A 22,806-nucleotide genomic window follows, 5' to 3' on the forward strand; every position below is an offset into this window, starting at 1 on the left:
TTAAAAAAAGTGAATTGAAATATATAAAAATAGTAGAAGGAACTATCTTTTGGAATAAATGTGATGATTAAAATATCTAATCATGAATTTGCTTTTTTTTCTAGGTTTAAAAGCCTTTACAATTAGAATTTATTGTTTTAACTATTTAATCTGAGCAGCTTATGATAAAAAAGGGGTTTTGGCGGTAAAACACTGAAATATATTGACTGAAAAAATAAAAAGTAACAACTCCGTCAATTTTTTCTCCAAGCTATATATATTATAAAGTAGGTGAATTAGAAAGCTACATGATTTAATAAAATGGCATCAACTAACGAACGCTTCTTATATTCTAGTGAATTCAAAGGGGTGGTTTTTGCAGGTGGTTCAGGTAGAATGTTGGGGCCTCTGACAAAGAATGTTTCAAAGGCAATGATTCCAGTATGCAATAAGCCAATGATATGGTACCCTATATCTAACTTGATACAACATAGGATCAGAGATATATGTATATTTTGTGAGGAAGAGTTTGAGAATTCTATTAGAAACTATATTTCGGAGACGTTTTCAAATGATAAGATAATTAAAAGGTTTGAATTCGAAGAATCTTATAAACAGAATATTAAAGTCATTGGGCTAAAGGAAGATGAGTGTTCATTAGAATCAAGTGGTACTTGGAGTATTCTATCAGAACACGGAAGGGATTTCTTGCGAGATTCCGACTTTTTTGTCTTAACCTGTGATATCATTGGACCTTTAGACTTATTAGGCTTAGCAAATAAGCATCGTCTTTCGCAAGCCGTTTGTACTGTCTTATTGATAGAAAATCCTGATTTATCCAAAATTAAAAATGCTGGAAAACAAAACTCTAATACAAATAATCAAGCTCAGGCAAATTCGATCGGGGGAATTTCTGTTGATTTGCAAAAAGATAAAAATAAAAGCATCTTTGTTCTGGATGAAAAGGAAGAAGTAATTCTATCTATGAAAGACTTTTATTCTGCTAAGCAAGAAAATGAAGTTTTTGAACTAAGCAAACTTCAGCTCTTTTGGCATCCTAATGTTTCACTACGCACAGACTTGATAGACTTACATGTATATCTATTCAAGTCCTCCATTTTTAAAATCCTCGAAATAGCATCTGGATCACGAAAAATATCCACAATTGAATACCCAGAAGATGGAATTGAGTCTATCAGATTGGAACTTTTACCATTCCTTGCAAAAAATCAACATGTACCTGGCTCTGAACTTTGGGGTAGGTCAAAATTTGATTGCCATCACTTTCTAGACGATGAAATAACTATTTCAAATGATTCGTCAGTCAAATTTACTAAAATTGATCTCCCTCCGAAAATAGAAGGTACTTCAGTGTCATATTTTCTTCAAAAGCTTCCCGAAAATTCTTCCAGAGTAAACACAGTCATGGCTTTGCATGAATGCAATCTGGCGGCAACCTCACCCGCCAATCTCCCTGCATGGCTAGTCGAAGAACATAGTATTGGGACAAGTGTCGGGAAAGAAGTAATTATTGGTCAAAAATGTAACATTGGGAAAAATGTGCAGTTGAGAAGATGTGTTATTGGGTCAAATGTTGAAATAGGAGACGGCTCTAAGATTGTGAACTGCGTTATTCTAGACAATGCAAAGATAGGATCTAAGTGTACAATCCAGAACTCAGTCATTGGTGGCCATTCCGAGATTGGTGATTCATGCAAAATTTCTTATTCTGTAGTAGAGCACTACTTCAAAGTGGAGGCAAATTCAAAATCTCAAGGGGAGACAATGGAAAAGAGAGATGAACTTTTTGAAATCAGTATCTGATCATTTACTTAACGGTTTTTTTATACAGGTCTGCTTTATAAATATTCCATTTCCACTATTTTAGTTTCCCGATTCCTATGTTTAGACCTATAGTTACTTTTAACTTATTAATATTCTTAGAAGTTTTAATACATTTATATTTAGAAAAATATCATCGATTTAGCCTAACAAATAAGAATCCTTTATATTAATGGATTAGAGATCATTAAATTATATAATTACAGATCTAACCGGAAACAACCGCTATACTGAGTAATTCCCTCAGATTCTGAATTGAATTAAATGTCGTTTCTTTGAATATATTAGAATCAGAACAAGACTCTGCAGAGTTTAGGACAGTCTCAAGATTTGATTTTATGTTGAAAGCAGCATTAGCCAACTGAAGCCTCTTTTTATTTTGGCAGTTCTGAGGATCTACGTAGACTTTTTCAACCAAAGTTAGCTCTTCAGCCTTTTCTCTTGACCTTTTTACAGTTTCTGATGGGAGACCAGAGAGTTCTGCAACATCAACTCCTAAAGACTTGTCTGTGAATCCTTTTTCAACTTTGTATAAGAACTTGAGAACTCCGCTTCCTGACTTCGAAAGAGCCAAAGCTTTGGATGTAGATGCTGTTACTCTTAAATTAGTCACATTTGGGGTGCTAGATGCAAGTGAACTGAGTTCATGAAAATGGGTAGCAAAAAGAGTATAACATTTTTTCTTACTGACAAGATAATTTGCAATAGACCATGCAAGGCCAAATCCATCAAAGGTTGATGTACCACGTCCCAGCTCATCAACTATAACCAAAGTTCGCTCCGTTGCACTCCTTAGAATGGCAGATGCCTCAATCATTTCAGCAAAGAAAGTGGAAATCCCGAGTATTTGCGCGTCAGAGGCACCGACTCTGCACATTAATTGATCCATTATCGGTACTTGTGCTTCCTGGGCGGGAACAAAACATCCTATTTGAGCTAACAAAGAACAAATGGCAATTTGACGAATGTAGGTTGACTTTCCGCCCATATTTGGGCCTGTTATAATACTCAACAAATTCCCATGACGATGAAGTTCAACATCATTTGCAACAAACTGACCAGTGGTGGAAACTGCTCCTTGCGCTTCAATTAATGGGTGACGAAGTTCCTTGCAGTAAAATCTGCAATTGCAATTAGTAGATCCATCCTCTGAAATTTTCATATCTAGGGACAAATTACATTCCCCACTGACTATTTTAGGCCTCACAAACGGAATCTGAGCGCATAAAGACGTCATTGAAAAGCTTAAAAGCACGTCGATTGATCCCAAAATACCTGCAAGCCTAGAAACCAAAGACCAATAAGTAGATGCTACAGACAAAGCCTTAACGAGTACTTGCGCTTGCTCATTGTTATATTCTTTTATAACTCTTTCTTCACGGTCAGAAAGGTCCATAAGCTCGTTTGTTCTAAAAATATAATCATTTTTGTTAATTCTAACCTGCTTAAATCGCTTCTTATCTTGGAAATACTCTATGTCCTTTCTGGTAACTCTAAAGCAGAGACTTGTGTCAGCACCTTCCCCTCTTATTACTCTGACAGCCTCTCTAGACCCTTCATTATATCCACGCTCTCCACAAAGATAAGAGTCCAAGTCCTTCCTATGGGCTTCAATTTTACGTTCTATCCTATTCTTCTCTTCTGAAAGTTTTTCAAGTTCTGGGGTAAAGTATGGAATGATTAAATAGTTACCTCTATCTGCTTCTTCTAGGTCAATTGTCTTCTCAACTAATCTAATATAATCCTTGAATCTGTTCAATGTTGACTCCAATGGTACAAGTATTAACTCATATACTGATTGAATGAAACCTAACGAAGAATCTGAGTTTTTATTTTCCTCCAATGCGTCCTTTATATCCGAGAAAATATTACCCGATTGCATTACACTGTCATACAACTTCACCATGTCCTCTAAACCAAACTTTGGTTCTCTTTCAGATTTTGAGCTCTCAGATGCCACTAAAGAAGCAAATGTCCTAAATCTGACAGCTATTTGATCCAAATCACAGACTTTACGCATATGAATACCATAAAGTTTTTGGCGTAATAAATCATTTTTACAAAAGAATTCCACGACATCTTGACGTGAAGTTATCTGTTTTTCATCAATAAGAGGTTGTCTCAACCATTGTTCAAGTCTTCTGGCACCTACCTTAGTTCTAGTCTTGTTCAGCAATCCAAATAAATTTGTTGAGGCTCTGTTGCTTTCTCCCTTGCTTGGGAAGATCTTTAATGAATGCACGCAAGCAGAGTCCATTCTCATAAAAGTCTTAGTAACTAGGAATTTAATTTCGCATTGTGAGTTATTCTCTTTAGACTGGACTAACTGAAAATGTCTTAATAAATTAAGCAAAGACTGCCTAACTAACTCACTTTCTAGCTCCTTTCCATAGCTGTTACTTGGTCTTCTTAAAAGAGGAGAAATTATGTCTTCGAAATCTTCTACAGCAGAAGGTTTTGGAAACTCAATTTCTTCGCAGGTCCAATTGTTGTTCATATCTAGTATATTACGTAAACGTTTTAGACTCAAACAATCTTTCTGAACTGCGTAAACTACATTACTTGGTTGAGTTCTAACAAGCAAAGACTCTAATTCAGAAAGTTGCTCATTATCTTCTATAGTTGTTATTGAAATTAATCCATTATTTACATCAAAAAGAGAAATCCCAAGCTTTGGTTCAGTAATAGTCTGTTTTGCAACAATTGAACAGAAAATTCGAGTTCTAAAGTTCACATCCATTATATTGTTCATATTTTAATTAATTAACTTTTTACTTTAAAAAATTTCCCATTATTTTTATTTTTTTTAATTTATAAGTTTACATTTCCCCACAGTCATGAGGAGCCAAATGTATGTTATTTTTAAAATTATTTATTGAAATTATTTGAAAAAAAAAATTCATTTTATGTAAGTGGAGACAGCAATCCTTTATTTAAAATTTTTGCTTAAATGTTCAATTTTATGTTTTGATATTTCTCCCATATATACAAAATATTTGTTTATTTTATATTTAATTAATATAAACGTTTAGTACGTATTAGTTATTAAACCTATTACATGCACAATGAAAAATAATAATTTTACACGTAATTTACATGCAAAATATTAATATAAAGGTAAAATACCAATCAATTTAAAAAGAGCCGGCTTGAAAGTTTAAAAAGAAAAAATTAACTGAAGGAAATAAACAAGGTATAGATAGAAGTTAGATTTTACTAGATAAATTTACTATATTTTGATATATTATTGTATTTCAATATTAGGCTTCCACCATATTACATTAATGCATGCTAAAAAAAAATTAAAATTAACACATATTTAAGATAGTGAATAAACTTACCTGAGGCAAAAAAGGCTTTTTTAGGGTTGAATGAAATGCATTTTGGTTGTCCAACGTGCCCTGTGAGATTAACTATATGCTTTGCAGTAGTAGTTGACCAAATGGAGATGGTTGAGTCTTGTAAACCATGGATTACATATTGGGAGTCGCTTGAAAATACCGGTCTAGTTTCAGATTTAATTATATGGTCTTGAAAGGCACAAAAATAAATATTATTATTTTATTCGAATAATTTTTGAAAGGGAACATTCTCCTCAATTCAATTAAACTTACTGGGAGATTTATTTACAGTTTTATATTCTTGGAAAAGTTCTCCTCTAAATGAGCTAATAGTAAAGACTTTTCCTGAATTAGTTTTAACTAATATGAGCCTACCATCGGGACTGAAAGTAAAATGATCTATGTGGCACTTTTTCCCAATGTGAGTTGAAAGATTAAAAGTATCGAAAGGAGAGTATGTTTTACAATCATACATAGTGATAATATGATCGTCAGTTGCAACGGCAAAGGTTCGTCCTTCAGGATCAAAAGCTGAGATTGGAGTTTTATTTTTTGTTGACTGAATTGCCAATGGGGAATCTAGCTTAAAATTATATATGGATACTTTTGAATCATTTGTTGAAGCAATGAACAAATCTTTGTTTGGATGTACCGAAATCCCATTATATGGTACGACACTAAATAGGTTATGAAAAAATAAAGTGAATTAGAAAGATAGTTTCAAAAAAATAAAGAAATATCTTCAAGAAGTTAACTTACCCTGATGAAAGTTTAGTAGCCCTAATATATCTATTTTCTTGAATATCCCACAGCCGGACAGTGGCATCACCATCTGTTTTGTTTGAAGCTACAAGGCACTGCTTATTGCTATGTGCAAATTTTATTGCATCCATGCTATTCTTTCTAGAATGGTGAATTCTGAAGATATCTCCAGATGAAATAGTATATACTCTCAATGTATCGCTTTCACAGATAAGTAAAGAATCACCATCTTCACTCCAATCCATATTTGAAATAGGCGTGATAGCATCTTTAAATACACGGCATGCCTTGAATTTTGTCATCAAGTCATCATTCAAAATAGTCCTAGATTGTTCCAACATAATGATGGATAACTATTTTAATCTGAGCCGTTTAAATTTAACTACTTAAAATAAAGCGTTAAGTGCTGAAAATGTACAACTTTTTGACATTAGTAACTTTGGCGCCGAAAAATTAAATAAGGAAGATTAATGAAATAATTAGATTATCAAAAAAGATAAGAAACGTGAGCACAATTTAAAAAGAATTCTTCTTAAAATAGAATTTAAGATAGTGTATTATTTAATGTATTTTTCTGAAGTTAATCTACTCGTTTGATGTAGAATCAACTTCACAATAATATAGCAGAGGAGCATGGTAAATATCTCTACGTATGATTTCTCCAATGTCAATATTATCATCAGAAATACCTTCTGAAAAGAAGTCAAAAAATGATAAAACACTATTTTTGTAATCATCTTCATTCTCTTCAGTATCGATGAATTTTTTTTCAATGATTGATCTTGGGGATTCTTTCTTCCAGTTAATTTTGGTTACTTCATTTACAATCTCTTGGTTATCCTTAAAGACAACATGCTTGATTAAAATATTTGGCTCCATAAATTCGGATACTGCTTCATCGAATATTAATTTAATTTTATAGGACCCTTCATTATCTAGATTGTCCTCTAACTCTATATCTTTTAGGTATTCAAGAACATCAAAATCCTCAGGGTGCATATTTTCTTGAAAAACTGGATGCTTTGAAATAGTTTCTGCCCAAAATCTTGGTATTTTTTCAATTATTGCTTTTCTTTCATCAAAAATGGGCTTTTTCTTCTCATCAAATTGCCTCTGAATAACCATTTGCTCTTTTGCACATTCACTATCTAGTTCCATTAATCTGGTATCCACTTTGATAATATTTTCATTAATTATACTCAAACCAAATGCTAAAAACTTACCTTCTTCAAGCTTTGAAAGTAATTCCTGCTTTTCATTCAAACTTGATTCATCTCTAAATTAGGATTTAAAAGTAACCGGAAGGTTAAAGTTACCGTGATTATTGCATAAAAGCTAAGAATTTCAGTCACACTTACTACAGCGTTGCAATAATAAAGTGTACCGAAGTAAATTTAAAATTACCTAATATTAGAAACTTCAACAGCTCCTGAATCTAACTTTTGTTTTTTCATCTTTAATTAAACTGCAGCTCTTATAGATTTAAATACGGTGCTTTATAATTTGATTCATAGAGTAACTATTTAATAGTCGCGTTGAGTTTTTTTTTCGAAATTCATCTAAAGTCATAATATGATTGTTTGCCCGCCAAAGCTGTGGCGCCACTCTATATGGTTTTACACGACATGTACATGTCATTTTTGGCTAAAAGTGTGATTAGAGTTGTAATATTGACTGTAGAACAAAAATATATAGGAATTGGACAATTTTTTAAAATTAAATATATGAAATCTTGTGGGAGGATCACAGAAGAGTGTATTTGAGTAGTAACACCTATAAAGAGAGAATGGCTTCAATAAATGATATTAATAAAAACTCTCAGGGGAATCAATTAATAGATTTTAATGGCTCTGAGAAAAAAAATGACTATATAGATTACATGTCACATTTGCAGAATAGTGCTGCTCAACTGAGATATGAAAATAGCGTTTTAAAGAATGATAATGCAAATCTAGTATCAAAATTGGACAGGGCTGTGAATAAGAGTAGAAATGGAGTAGAAATACCAGAAAAGGCAACAACAGCTGAAATCGCTGAAGCATTTGAGAAGTTAAATGAGGAAAACTGCCGATTAAAGAGAGAAATGGAACGCTTGATTCGATCAAATACTAGATATAGAGTTGCAATGCAAAATAGGGATCCTAGCTTAATTCCTTCTGAAGAACAAGATAAAAGTTTTTTAACTAACTCTGAAGACTCTGGAGGAAGGCTATGTCAATGCGAATATATACTTAACGAAATTTTGGAGGCGGTTTCTTATAAATTAGAAACTTATGAAAAACACATCTGGGAACACAGATTAGCTACTTTAACCAGCGAAAGAGATGAAATTGCTGTCCAAAATATTTCGCTGGTCGATCGGTTAGCTGAAATTGAAGCAATTATCAAAGTGGATCATGTTCTCGCTGAAAGGTTTAATGTTCCCCTAGAAGGTTGTGATGAAAAGAATCAAATTTTAACTTTACATCGTAAGTTGGGCTTTGCATTGGATGTAAACCAGCAGCTCGAAAGAAGATTGGCTTTTGAAACACAACTCTCAAGATCTTGGCAAAGCAATATGCACACAATTGTCAGTGAAGTAAGTTTCTTTTGAAAATTTTACTTTTCATTGTTTATTGACCGATTGCACATTTTCCCTGCTCCCCCCCCCCACATTGTAATTATTACATGCATTTAAAAATAATTTGTAAATTTTTTTTAGCTAAGGCAATATATGTATGAACTTGGATCGATTATTAAACAGTCCAATGGTTGTGAAATATTTAGAACCATAAATACTTCGGGTATGTTACATATTTAACTGCTATATCACTTTCAGATGAAATTACATCACTAAAATTAATTTTCAGAACAAGCTGTTAATAAAGGTACTGGAAGTATTGTGGAAGCTCCTGGCTATAGAAAAGCTGACAGAGAAAGCTTAAAGTTACTAAGGCTTGCAAAACAAAGAATTGAGGCTGATACAAAGAGATTGGAAACATGTAATAAAAGAATTATTGAATTAGAAAATGAAGTTGCATCTTTAAGGGTACGTAATCATTCATATATATATAGGGAAGGAGCAATCAACCATGATGCTGCAAGCAGAGGAATAATGAATAGTATTCTTCCTCCACCAAAAATGTTAGCTCAGGATTTGACTGGTGGCTTAATTAGATCATTTTCGAAAACTCAGAACGATAATAATCTATTTTCTGCCAGTAAAGAAGGTATCTTGAACGTAAAGTTGGATAAAGTTGATGAACCTGGGAATGCTGGTAATAGTATACAAGAAAATCACGAAGTGCTTCAGTCTGAAGTTCACAGAAAGTCAACTAGCCATTCTCAAGAAAAAACAAAGAGTTCTCATGAAATTCAAGATCTTGAAGATGGTAATAGCACTCATAGAAGTCATCATAATAGTCATCGTTCTCATACTCAAAGCCATCTTTCAACTCACAGAAGCCACAAATCTGGGTCTTCAAATGATCATCGTGATTCTAAATCTTCGGAAACTAATTTATCATCCTCACATACCAAAAAAGATAGATGAATTTTCTAATTGCCTAATGCTTGCAGTGGTTATTTTTCCGCAGAGATCAAAAATTATATGAAATCATAATTGATTTCATATTAAATTTCTGGTTTTGCTCTATATATTTCTAATTACAATAATTTTTTTGATTAAAATTAATTTTCTGTTTAACTTTTATTTTTTTTCAGGTTCAATCAATTAAAAACAAAAATTCAGTTTTTGCTACAGGATCTGTAACTAGATCTTGTTCAATATCATCCACAGAAAATGGTAAGTTGAGAAAATATATTTTAAATGAAAATGATTTACTAATAATTATATTAATTCATTATCAATTTCAATATAGGTATAAGATACGGTATGTATAGAGAAAGGATAGAGAAGTTATCAGGATGGTTAGAGGATCAAGTAGTAAGTGGTCATGTGTTTGAAAAGATGAAAGAGATAAGAAATAGAAGAATTACAGATGCGATGATTTTAAGACCAATTAAAGATGATAACCTCGACAAGGATAATTACGAACAGAAAAAAAATGTTAAGGGTTTGGGAGAAGGAGAGGAGTTGGGAGCAATGGAAATATATTTGAATCAGGATGCTGAAAGGCGAGCAAGACAGTTGATTCAGCGCTCTGGAGTGGTACCAGCTTCAAGAGACATATTTGACAGACAAGGTAGTAGACTTGATCAAATTGCTAATGCTGATTATAATAAACTAAATAAAAATATTAAGAAGAATGAAGTCATAGAAACATGGTTATCAAGTGGAATGATGCCAGGTGATAATCAGATTGATTTACCAAAAGAGTATAATGAATGGAAGATGCAAAAAATGGTGGAAAATTTAGCTCCTGATTTGAGATTAAGAAAGAAGTTACTGGAGAATTCTTTGAATAAGATAAAGCCAATTCCAGTTAATGGAGAAGATTTACCAGAAGATATGGTAGATGATGAAAATGTATTACAAAAGAACTTTGAAACTAGTGTCATGTTTGCTCCTCCATTAGTAATGCCAGAAATTAAGGTAAAATCTCCAAAAAGAATGGTGCATAGCAGAGGTAGAAGCCCAGTAAAGCACATATCACCAAGGAAGATAGGTATAGATATGAAGGAGATAGCAAAAGTTGTGGTAAAGCAAGTACAAGATACTTTAGAAGCAACCATTGAGAATAGCCAAATTGAGATTGAGGATAAGATAGATTCTTTGAATGATTATTTGAAGCAATTGGAGGATAAGACCAATTTGATACTGGAAAAAAGTGAGCAAAATAGTCCTAAGTTGGAGATTATAAAATCTGGATCACTTAGAGAAAAGTTAGAAATTGCTCCAAAAAAGCAGAATTTATCATTATTAACACCTATTAAGAAAATGGAGTCTCCAATTCCTCCAAAGAAGACAACAGTTGTTTCAAATGTTGCAAAGCCAAAAACATCAGTAAATGAGGAGCATGAGCAATCACATGAGAAAGTAAGTGTAAAGTTCTCTCAATACTTTTCAATGTTTAAGAAAAAGATGTTAAAAAGCTTTAATAATATAAATGAATTATATCTGGAAATGAAACCAGATTCAAATGGAGATATAACACAACATAACTTTACCAAATTTTTAATCAACAATAAGATTCCAGGAGGAAATGCGGAACATGTCAAATTGTTTGATCAGCTAAAAAGTCAGAGTGGTTTAATCACAAGATTGTCATTATTCAAGAACATGCATCCATTATATGAGAATCCTGATCCTACTTTAGAAGATTTTGTCAAGTTGTTAGATGAGATATATGAGGGTTGTGAGATTCCTGTATTGGTTTCAACATTTAAAGATACTTTTTTGAATAGGAAAACCTTTGTAAAGTTTGGTCAGGATCAACTTTTGTTGAGTGAATTGAGTATGGATTATATTTGGAAAAATTATATGTGTTCTGGAGGAGTAACTATTTTCAATACTTCAGAAAAATTGATAGAAAAGATAATGAGTATTCGAAAGGATTTAGGATTGGAAGATTTGTCTATTGAGAAGGAAAAACAAAATATTAATGATAATATTGCTAAAAAAGAAAAAGAAAGAGAAGAGGAAGAAGAAAGAGAAAGAATAAGAAAAGAAAAAGAAAGAGAAGAGGAAGAAGAAAGAGAGAGAATAAGAAAAGAAAAGGAAATTAATAAGAAGACTCCATCAATAACATCTATATCTTCAGCTTCATCAGAAAAATCAAAATCAGCTCATTCTTCTATTTCATCATCCTCTTCTTCTTCAAATAAAGAGTCAAAAAATGTTTCATCAAACCCTTCAAAGGAGAACTTATCAGAAATAAAAGTTAATACAAGTATAAATAGAAGAAATTCATCAAACTCAAATTTTTCTGAAAGTAATAGAAATTCTATAATTGGGTCATCAGATTCAGAAATAGAATCAAAACATAAATTGAAATCTGAATCAAAAAACAAGTCAAATTCTGGATCAAATTCGGAAAATACTATAGAATCAGATTCAAATTCAAGTTCAAAATATATATCAAGATCAGAATCAAGTTCAAAATCTATATCAAAATCAGGTTCAGAATCTGACTTATCAACTCCAAAATCAAAAAGAAAACAAAGATCATCATCATGTTCTGAAAGTGAAATGAAATTGAATAGAAGTTTATCATCAAGTAATAGTATGAGTGAATTAGATTCTCAGACTCAGGAAGATTTGGCTGCTATTGAGAAAGATCCAACAAAAAGAGCAATAATAATGAATTTAAATCCAGAAACAGAAAGTTTACCACTGGAAGATCGATTGAGGAGTAGAATAAAGGAGGTTTATAAGACGGGAGGAATTGCATATAAAGAGATGTGTGGAGGTAAAATAGGTACTAAGAATGCAACATTATCAGAATTTGGAGATTTTATTGAAAAATTAAATATATTTTTAAGTTTTTCAGAAAGCAAAGAGTTTTATGGTAAAATTACAAAATCTCAAGGTGGTTCTTTAACTATTGGTTCAATGTATTCATATTTACATAAGTTAGAAGTGGTCAAAAACGCTGATCCTGAGATAATAGGTGTTCATTTGAAAGAAATATATGGTACAATTGAAGAAGCTTTTAAGAAAAAGGATTTATTTGACCATGAAACTATAACAGAGGAAGAGTTTATAAATGTTTGTATTGATTCTGGATATAGTAAAACCGCATTAAAATCACTATTTAAAGAGATGACAGGAAATATAGATGGTGCATATGTTGAAGTACAAGATGTAATACAATGTTTACAGGGTCACATGACAGCAAAAGAAGTTTATGAGGATGAATTAAATAGGAATTCACAATGGGCAATTTGGAGAGTTGTACCACAAAGAAAAATACCAATTAATGAAGATAAAAGAAAATCAGAGTTGAATATTGTAATACAAGCATTAACATCGGAGAAAATTAAAGAATTTAAAGGAATAGGAAGAGAAGAATTAATAAATATTGTGGAAAATTTCTTTATGAGAGAACAGTTATCAGCATCAAGTCAAGTTATAGCTAAAGATGAAAAAGGTTATTCACTTTCAGTAATAGTTTCTGGAGCTGTAGATTCTATTGAATCTTTATGGTATGGTGAAAATATACTTGAAACATTTAAAGTAGGTGATATTATTGGAATTGAAATGTTTAAATCAAATCCAAGTAAACAATTTTTGAGAACTAATGAAGAAACAGTATTATGGAAATTAAGTCCAAAAATATGGGAAATTAAAGTAAAAAATAAAGTTAATGAATTAAAAGATGGTTTCTTAGCAATTGATGATTATTTTAAACAAGATAAAGTTTTTAGTAAATTAGATTTAAATAGTCAAAAGAAGTTATATGATAATGCAATATTTACAAGGTATCCATCAAAGACATGTATATTTAAACAAGGAGAGTTAGCAAAAAGTTTTATATTAATATTTGAAGGATCTATTTCATTAATAGTAGATGAAGATTTGACAAAGATTCCAGAAAATTATAGAAAAAAATCATCAGGAACAAGTATTGGAGATAAATATTTAATTAATAGAATGAAATATCCATATAGTTGTTATTGTGATTCAGAATGTGAATCAGTAATAATTATTACAATATCGGATGATATAATTAATTCAGTTTTAAATGATGAAATTAAACAAGAATTGATTAAAATGGATGAAAAATTAGAAAAGAAAAATCCAATTCCAATACAAGAAAAATTAAGATATCCTGATTTAAAGTTAATTCCAAAGGTTGGAGTAAATAAAAATTTAAAAGATAAAAAAAAAGGAATTAATAATAATATTAGAGATGATAGTAAAGAAGAAGAAAAAAAAGAAGATAATAATAATGATAATGATGATAATAATAAAAATGATAATGATTCTGATTCTGATAATGAATTATCTGAGAGTGAGAAAAAGATTTCATTAGAATATTTAAAAGCAGATATACAATCAAGAATACTAAGAAAACATATGAGTTTAGCAGAATGTTTTAATTATATGTATGAGAAATGTGTATCAAAAGTAAATAAAGAAAAGATGAAAAATATACCACCAATAACATTATTTGATGAAGAAAGTCAACCAGATAAAGATTTGATAGTAAAATGGCCAAAATATGATAAATTATTTATAGGAAATTGGATAGATAATGATGCATTTGCAGAATATGTTTCAGAAATATTACATATTAAAGCAACATTTACAGATATTACATCAATATTTATGAATTTTTCTTCTCCATTAGATGATCGTTTATATATTGGTACTTTTTATAGAAATTTTGAAAAGATATCAGAATTATCAATGAAAGATTTTAATAGAAGATTGGTAGAAATAGATGGAAGTGTATTTAATACATTTACAAAAGTTGGAGGAGTAGTACCAGGTGGAAGTGTATCAACAGATACATTTATAGTAATAGGAGGAAGAGCAGGTTTTACACGTCCAGAAGCTACTGAATTATTTTTAAAACAAATTGATGTATTAAAAACAAAAACAGTATCTTTAACAACATTATCAAAATTAGTATCAGGTGAAATAAGTAAAAAAGAAGCACATGAACAAGAATCAGGATATGGATTATTTAGCATGGCTCAAGATTATTTTGGTGGTGGTGGAGGATCAGTATCAAGATTATGTGATAGTGATGGAATATTAGATTATAAAAAATTAACAACAAAATATGAGGATGTTAGTTGTAAGAAAGAGAAAGAATTAAAAATATTAGATAATCAGGAGAATAATAGGTTATTATCTAATTTAGATAATATTGAGCCATTAACAGTATTAAATAGTAATCAACGTATTTGGTTATTATCTTTATTAGAAAGAAAACAAGTAAAGCAAGGATCAAAATTTATTAATCAAGGAGATCCTAATGCACCAATAGTAATTTTATATAGGGGTGAATTATCAGTAATGCAGACAGGATTTTTTGGTTATGATTCTCAATTAGAGGAAATAACTGTTAAAAGTGAAAAGGATGATATAAAATTATATGGTTGGAGAGAATATTATTCATTAAAAAAAGCATCAGAAGTATCATTAGTAGCAAAAAATGATTCAATAATATATTTATTATCTAGAAATAATATTGATCAAATAATTGAGATGATTAATGATAGGGTTGAGAAAATTAAGAATATTTATTTGGTATTATTAAAAACACCAAATATACGTGATTGGCCAATAAATGTATTAGAAAAATTTGCATGTTGTCTAAGAATTGAGATATTTATGGATAATGATATAATTTTAGAAATGGGTCCTTGTGATATAGAAAATTTAAGATTCTATATTGTTGCTGATGGTGAAGTAATGATAGAAGGAGTTCCAATGGGTGATATGGAAGAATTGAGTGATTATACAATAGGAAGAAGTAGATATTTTGGTGAATGGGCAATAATTAAAGGTTTTGATGAGAGGACTTCAAATGTAATATCTAAAGGAAAAAAAACAGCTTTATTATCAATACCAAAAAGAGATTTTAAGAGAATTTTATTACTAATTGGTGATTATGCAATACATAGATTTCAAGATTATGGATTACAATTATACCACTTTTCACCAAAACATTCAAAAAGATTTAATAGCCCAATTCGTGTATTAAAGGATAAATCTTGATTTCAATTATTTAATTGCATGTAAAATTACAAAAATATATATATTATAGTCTCATGCGCGCGTGTCATTTCCACATTTTTTTTTTAATAAGTATAAATAAATTATTAATTAATTAATAATTTTACTTGTTATTAATTTAATTTGAGTTTTTAAAATTAAAATCATAAAAATTAACTAAAAAAAGTTTTTGTTAATAGAAAGGAAATATATAATAGTGATGCTATTATATTGGTTGTAGAAAATACTTTGATCTAATGATTGTAATGGAGGAAATAGATAAAAGAATAGAAGATAAGTAGAATTTCCGTAGTTGAATTAAAATATATAATTAGTAATTAATAAAGTTAATGAATTAATTTGAATATGAATTTTAATAAATTAGTTTTAGTGGGATTGTGAAAAATTTGACAGATTAGTATTAGTTGCAAATAATCCTGAAATGGGGTTATATTTTGAATTCAGCAGAGAACTTAGAGTATGTTGATCCAAATTGTGAGATAACTGATTGAATATGGCAAACAAGATCATTAAGATGGACTTCTTGAGAAGGGACAGAATTAGAGTTTAGCTGTTCTGTTTCGGTTTCAGTTTGATTATTATGGATGAATTTAAATTGAACAGTGTTTTTTAAAGCTTCACTTTCCCCAACAATAATGCAATAAGGAATATTGCTATTGGAGGCATAGTCGAGTTGCTTCCTAAGCTTTCCATTGCCTATATGAGAAATTTCGCAAGGAATATGGTTGTCCCATAACATTGATGCGATTTTAAATCTGTATTCAAGCAAGGAATCCCCAACATTGCAGATAAGTATATCAGTGAAGGATCCCTTCAGGGAATAATTATAATTTTTACAAGTCTCAAATTTTCTTTCAATTATACTCATAATACGTTCAACTCCAACAGAAAAGCCAACTGCAGGGATGTTTTTCTGTGAAAACATTCCAATAAGCTGATCATATCGTCCTCCTGCTGCAATACTACCAACATTTAAATCATTTGAAATTAATACAGCTTCATAAATAACTCCAGTATAGTAGTCTAGTCCGCGAGCAAGAGAAAGGTCAAAATAAAGATAATTAATACAGTTACTACAATTTTCTGTATATTTGAAGAGTGTCTCCAGTTCTTCAAGTGCCTTTATAATGTTCTTATTTGAAATCATCTCTTTATTAGATTTAACCTTTTTCAAAACACTATATGGAGTTCCTCTCAATTGAATGATTGATCCAATCTTATCAACGCAAAATTCTGATAAACCTTTAATATTAATCATTTCATTTCTCACACTTTCCCATGGCTCCTTATCAAGCTTATCAATAGATGAGCAAGTTGTTTTAAATTTCTCACTTGGTACCCCTGAAATCTCAAGTATACCATCCAAGAGTTGTCTATGGTTGATCTTAATCATGAATTGGCCAATCCAATTTGAGAAAGAAGACAATACCTGAGTTGCAATCTTAATGATTTCTGAGTCTGCAACCATTGAATCATAATTGCCAACAATGTCTAAATCACATTGATAAAATTCTCTAAATCTTCCTCTTGCCATTTGAGGTTCATCTCTTCTATATACTTTTCCAATTTGATATCTTTTAAGGTGATCAAGCCCAGATGTTGCAATATATCTAGCCAAGGGCACAGTAAGATCGTATCTAAGTGAAAGCTGCTCTCCGCCTTGATCCTTTAAATCGTAAATAAGCTTGGAGTCCTCTCCGTATTTACCTAAAAGGGTATCTTTAAGTTCAAATACTGGAGTATCAATCTCCACAGCTCCATGAGCTCTATATACTTGTCTAATCATTCCAAAAACCAGATTCTTGATTGCCATCTTCTGAGGAGCAACATCCTGAGTTCCTTTTGGAATCTTTGGACGTCTAAGAGATTGGTTATGAGGAGTTGTAATGGATTTCAAGCTTGAATTAAGTCTAAAGATTTGTCCATCTTGAAAAATCTCCAGTATATTCGAATATATATTACTTTCAATACCACTTTTGTTTAATTTAAATACTGGAGACTTTAGTATAATATTAATCATAAGCTTTCTAAATTCATGAATATTCTTTGACTCGTGGGTAGCTATTGAAACTTCTTTCTTGCCTTTCTTTTTTGCCTTGTCAATATTTGATAAATATTGTTGATAATTCTTGTCAGCAAGTTTTTGTAATGATAAAATACATAAGATTGTAAAGATTTCAAGATTATCATTAATTAGCTCCTTTAATCCATCAATTAAGACTTTGGATCCCTCCATTGTAGATACTCGTAATATTAGAGATAAGTCATAATCTTTACTAATCATTTTACTAATTCTAGAATTAATATAACCCAAATCTTCCACAGTTAATGGGCTTACAGACTTTAATACCTGTTCAATATTTAAACCCTGTACTGATATCTCTGAATCCAAATAAAATTTTGAGAATTCATACTCAGAAACTATTTCCTCTTTGTTTGTCTCCTTTAAAAATAAATCCAGAAACTCTATACTTGACTCCTTCATGTAATTAAGTGAGGAAATAACATTCTTAAGCGGCTCCAATATGGGCATAATCTCAATATAATCAATAGAATGTTCAATGCCTTTGGTACTCGTAGTTACATTACCACTTTTAACAAAGAATCCTTTGATACATTTACTTAAATTTTCAATAGAATTCTGCAAAGTGCCTAATGAACATACAATCTCAGACAACTTTACTCCAAGACTCTTATTCTTCCATTTGATATCCCTTTGAATCTTTGAATCCTCCAGAAGCCATCTAATGTTCCTTGTAGTTTCAGCCAAACCTCCAGTAGAAATGGATGATAAGTGAGTTAAAAAGCAGAGTGGAAAGGACATTGCCTCTACCAGCATTGCCAAAGTACACTCTCCAAAGTTTTTCAAGGAAGATGAAACGCCCAAATAAAGTGCAAGCTGAGAAATTGTCATGCTGAAGCCCTTTGTAAAGGCTTTCGCATCACTCTTAGACACTTTTTGTCCTGAAATTCTTAAATACTCTCCTAGCAAATTGGTCAAAGTTAATTCGTCTGTATTGAAATATTTCAATTTAACCAATGTTGATCTTCTGCTTCTCAATTGCTCCAGCAGCCACATCATTAACTTTTTAGATATTGCCCTCCCCTCAATCGCTATTCCCACTGCTTTTGTAAGCATCAATGCTCTAACCTCACTTAAACTCAATTCCCTTCCTTCTTGAGTCATCCCCACCTCAATTCCACCTTTCCAGTAATCGCCCTCCTCCAACTGTTCCGACTCCTCACCCTCCCTCAACTTTGGCTCTACCACAAACTCGGATTTATCACTTGTTGATATCAATGCAACATTTTCCAAAGAAATTCCACCTGTTCCAATAAATAAACTTGCTGCCTCGTTTTGTATCATTGGGTTATTCTCCTACCGAATATTATGTAACTTGGACCTTTTGTTTCCAAAACTTTACCTTATTTTCCTTTCTCCCAGTTTTTTATTTCAATTGTTTAATTATTGCAATATTTTTGACACGTTGAGCGGCAAACCGATTTCTTTGTCTACAAGTTTTTTCTACATACCGGTGAATACATGCACTAAAAAAAATAATAAATAACACTAAAATTAATTGATTTATATTTCAAGTTAAACACAATTCATTTAAAGAAGAAAATAACTAACTATCTCACTAATTAAAGTACTACCCGACTAATTACTAGAATTAATGCCTAAGATACTCCAACCATATAATTGCATCTATCTTTTCTTAGTAACGTTCTTTTTATTTGATTCATAATCATTAACATTCCTCGCATTTTCATAATTTGAAACGGATGCTAACAATCTATAATTCTTTTATCTTTAAAATAGCGATGCATCTGTTTGATATTTTTCTTTAAACAAAATCTATGATTATACTCAAGATAGTATTTAATACAAGGCTATTAAATGTTGTAAAATATGAAATACCAGGAGAAATTTTTTTTAAATGTTATTACATTTAGATCTTAAATTTTTTTTTAAGATTATGGCTTTAACATTATATTTTATAAATTAAAATAAAAAAGTTGCAAGTTATTCTGAAATTATTTATCCTTGCAAAAGTGGCCATAATAGTTTTAAGATAATAACTTTGGCGGTGGTGGGTAGATAAACTAATAGAATTCGGAACTTCGATTTATCATTTCTACGGGGTTTAATGCTCTAAATGTCTTCAGTTCAGTTGACTCCACCTTACTGCATGTTAATGTATTCATTATACAGCCAGAGAAACCACTTCTTTTTTGAATTTTTTTTACAGGAAGGAACGGATTTGGATGAACCTTTGCAACTCCATGATTTATAACATTATTACTTTCCATTGATTTACTTAAGATGGTTTGATGCTTATCTTTATTTTGAAAAACATCATCATTAATGCCAGAATCCTTTTCCAGTGATCCAGATACGTTCTGAAAAGATTCAATATGCTTAATATCTGTATTAGTTTCAATATTTGTGATATTTCCCTCATTAAATCCCAAAAATTCTGGTATATCCCTTGTTTGATCTACAAAATTATCTCTTGCTTGATCCTGAAAATCCCTTTCTATTTCTGAAAAGATTCTACCTGCTTCATCAATTGTACTGTTTAATATTTTAGAATTGTTTTTCAAAGGGCTATTTTCTTCTTTTCCTTCATCATTATCCACAATATGATTTACATATGATTTTGGGTACTGAGAATGGTTTTGTTGTAAATAATCTTCACTATTATTATGATTACTATTATTATATGTCTTTTTTACACCCATATTTGGAATAGGCTCATTGTTTTTAATATTTGTTTTTACCCCATCTTCTTCCAGAGAGGATCTCCTCCTGCTCTGAGATCTTGAACGATCATTATAACTGTGATTATGACCCTTCAACAAATTAGAAGAATTGACGTTATGCCCATGATTTAGTTGTTCTTGATATTCCCTAGGAGTCTGAATCTTAGGAATATCTCCAATACTTATTGAAGAATCTGGATTCGTACTGGTTGAAAAGTTAATGTGTGCTTTTGCATTTCTGCCTCCAGAAATTTCATATTCTATTGCAGGTCCCGTTGGAGTAGAGATTACATTAATATCAACACCAGGCTTAATATGTAGCTCAGTTACAATATTTTGAGTATCTGGATCAGCAAAGATTGTTGCTTTGGAGTTATTACTTTCGCTATCTGGAAGCATATGAAAAACTATTGTCTGCTTTCCAGATGGAGAAACTACCGGAACATTCTCTGGGGAGTTTCCAAAGTGATCAATATCGCATCTATTTTTTCCTAAAATAGAACATGTTGCAGACCTTGATGTAAGATTACCCATTCTTGGAGTATTCATTGCTGAAGTTTTGTGTTGATTAACAGGAAAAATCAATCCTTCAGAAGTCTCAATAGGCTCCAAAATACCTATTTTTGGAGGAGGTCCTCTTCCTGTACTTTTCGTAGGAGAAAGAAGATCGGGTGAAGTAGCCCTTCTGGAGCCGCCAGCCGAGACTGAAGAATGATTATTTGTGTCATTAAAATTATCAAGCTCTGATGGAACTCCTAACACAGTATTTCTATGGAGTGATGAAGCTGGAGTGATACTTGGTGGGCACTCTCTCAACATTTTACTTGGATTCATATCATTATTTCTATGATTTCTATAGTTTGATTCACCAGTTTCTCGAATAATTTGATCATTTTGATTTGTAAATATTCTGCCTCTTGCATGGTTTTGACTAAGAGAGTGGTCTCTAACATTATTTAAATGCTTCATTCTAGAATCCCCATCATTATATTCAAACTGATCTCCATTTGGATATTGGTAGCTGTTGTCAACGTTGAAATCCTCTCTAACCCCCCTTTCATACTGTTGTTGTGTTGGGTCCCTAAGTTGACTTCTTGAGCCACGCTTAGTCCTGTTAAATCCAGAACTAAGTGTTCCGTTCTTTCGGGTCCCAACTGGAGAGAATGACCTACTTCTAAATTGTTCTGGATTTGAAGATTTAATAATAGTTGAAATGGTTGGTAATTGATAATGCCTAGAGTACCTAACCAAATTTGCGCCATTTTTAACAAGCATATTCCTTCTTTTTTCAGCATCCAGGTCATCATATTCTTCCTCAAATAAGAACTCCTCTTCAATTTCTCCATCGCTCGGCTCGTATTGAGCCCTAGTGTCTTGCCAAATCTCACGTATAAATCGTGCTTCATCATAACTTAATGGCACATCCTTTGATCTTTTAGGCTGCAATTCACCCTGAACATCCCAGGGATTCCGAAACTTTGGTATCCTACTTACATCAGCTCTTCGCACCCCTTTCTTTATATTTGGCTTATAACTTAATGAATGACGTCTTCGGTGAATCATTTCCATTGGGCAGCAGCTAACTTCTTCATCAACAAAACTCTGATTTATCTCATGACTCATGATTTCATCCTCTTCATAGTATTTTTTGTTGCTATCATAATATTCTCCTTCATGTTCAAAATGATAATTTTTATAATAATTTCCATCATCTTCTAACAAACCTTCATTTTGATTTCGCAGAAACTGATAATCCAAATATGGATTCATCTGTTGAGTTGATTATTAAAATAATTAATTTAAGTCGCGATATCGTATTTTTGAGTCAATATAATAAGCGACCTTAAATCTCAATTTTTCGCCTTTTTACTTGTTGATTTGAATCCCACTTCAGGTAGTAGCCTTATATTTTCCCAGTTTCTCGATTTATCAGTTCACCAATTTTTTATTAGAACCCTTAATTGTGTGGTATTTCATTACATATTAAATCTATCTTATTTAAGTCGTATTTTTTCTTCCATGACAATCACACAATTTTCAGAGTGCAAAAGACGTGTACGTATTGCATTTATCTCATTGACTTTTGGTAATAAGGAAAAAAGTTTGTCTGGAAAAAAAAATGAAGAAAATGAGAGTAAAAACAAGTAGAGATTATTTTTACAAGTCAGAAAAGATATACCTTAAACGTGCAAAACAGTGTAGCCTTATCTTTCCGATATATCTTTACAATACATTTTCTTAATTTTTTACTTTCTAATTTTTTACGTTTACATGTATATGTCTATGCTCAGATTTTCTGAATTAGGTATTTTTTTTTGGAAAATAGGGCATACGTAATATTCTTTAGAGAATTTTAAACAAAGTTTCATGAATATCACAAACTCAAAATTTCTCTCAAAATATTCTTTTTTTCTTTCTGCAGTCTTTTTGAATCCAAGTTTCTCAAATTGAATAACTTTTTTTGCAATGAATTTTGTTGTTGAA

General features: G+C 31.2%; 8 protein-coding genes across 8 annotated transcripts; 3 read left to right on the forward strand and 5 right to left on the reverse strand.

Moving 5' to 3' along the window:
* Positions 1 to 300: 300 nt before the first annotated feature.
* Positions 301 to 1,803, forward strand: ELE39_000149 (eukaryotic initiation factor-2B; the record flags this gene model as incomplete). The annotated part of the gene is made up of 1 exon (XM_067343173.1): positions 301 to 1,803. One exon carries the CDS (start codon positions 301 to 303, stop codon positions 1,801 to 1,803), a length of 1,503 nt encoding a protein of 500 aa, XP_067201107.1.
* A 226-nt stretch (positions 1,804 to 2,029) lies between these two features.
* ELE39_000150 (uncharacterized protein) lies at positions 2,030 to 4,573 on the reverse strand (the record flags this gene model as incomplete). Its single annotated transcript, XM_067343174.1, has 1 exon — positions 2,030 to 4,573. The coding sequence occupies one exon, from the start codon at positions 4,571 to 4,573 to the stop codon at positions 2,030 to 2,032; it is 2,544 nt and encodes an 847-aa protein (XP_067201108.1).
* A 492-nt stretch (positions 4,574 to 5,065) lies between these two features.
* ELE39_000151 (uncharacterized protein) lies at positions 5,066 to 6,265 on the reverse strand (the record flags this gene model as incomplete). Its single annotated transcript, XM_067343175.1, has 4 exons — positions 5,066 to 5,112; positions 5,163 to 5,351; positions 5,436 to 5,839; positions 5,922 to 6,265. The coding sequence occupies 4 exons, from the start codon at positions 6,263 to 6,265 to the stop codon at positions 5,066 to 5,068; spliced, it is 984 nt and encodes a 327-aa protein (XP_067201109.1).
* A 244-nt stretch (positions 6,266 to 6,509) lies between these two features.
* On the reverse strand, positions 6,510 to 7,378 carry ELE39_000152 (NAP nucleosome assembly; the record flags this gene model as incomplete). The annotated part of the gene is made up of 2 exons (XM_067343176.1): positions 6,510 to 7,200; positions 7,329 to 7,378. 2 exons carry the CDS (start codon positions 7,376 to 7,378, stop codon positions 6,510 to 6,512), a joined length of 741 nt encoding a protein of 246 aa, XP_067201110.1.
* A 332-nt stretch (positions 7,379 to 7,710) lies between these two features.
* ELE39_000153 (uncharacterized protein) lies at positions 7,711 to 9,456 on the forward strand (the record flags this gene model as incomplete). The annotated part of the gene is made up of 3 exons (XM_067343177.1): positions 7,711 to 8,502; positions 8,626 to 8,707; positions 8,774 to 9,456. 3 exons carry the CDS (start codon positions 7,711 to 7,713, stop codon positions 9,454 to 9,456), a joined length of 1,557 nt encoding a protein of 518 aa, XP_067201111.1.
* A 342-nt stretch (positions 9,457 to 9,798) lies between these two features.
* ELE39_000154 (cyclic nucleotide-binding domain-containing) lies at positions 9,799 to 15,537 on the forward strand (the record flags this gene model as incomplete). The annotated part of the gene is made up of 1 exon (XM_067343178.1): positions 9,799 to 15,537. One exon carries the CDS (start codon positions 9,799 to 9,801, stop codon positions 15,535 to 15,537), a length of 5,739 nt encoding a protein of 1,912 aa, XP_067201112.1.
* Positions 15,538 to 15,982: 445 nt separating this feature from the next.
* Positions 15,983 to 18,922, reverse strand: ELE39_000156 (histidyl-tRNA synthetase; the record flags this gene model as incomplete). The annotated part of the gene is made up of 1 exon (XM_067343180.1): positions 15,983 to 18,922. One exon carries the CDS (start codon positions 18,920 to 18,922, stop codon positions 15,983 to 15,985), a length of 2,940 nt encoding a protein of 979 aa, XP_067201114.1.
* A 740-nt stretch (positions 18,923 to 19,662) lies between these two features.
* ELE39_000157 (uncharacterized protein) lies at positions 19,663 to 22,092 on the reverse strand (the record flags this gene model as incomplete). The annotated part of the gene is made up of 1 exon (XM_067343181.1): positions 19,663 to 22,092. The coding sequence occupies one exon, from the start codon at positions 22,090 to 22,092 to the stop codon at positions 19,663 to 19,665; it is 2,430 nt and encodes an 809-aa protein (XP_067201115.1).
* Positions 22,093 to 22,806: the final 714 nt, after the last annotated feature.

Source organism: Cryptosporidium sp. chipmunk genotype I (genome assembly GCF_004936735.1).
Source record: "Cryptosporidium sp. chipmunk genotype I strain 37763 chromosome Unknown contig_10, whole genome shotgun sequence".
Classification (NCBI taxonomy): domain Eukaryota; phylum Apicomplexa; class Conoidasida; order Eucoccidiorida; family Cryptosporidiidae; genus Cryptosporidium; species Cryptosporidium sp. chipmunk genotype I.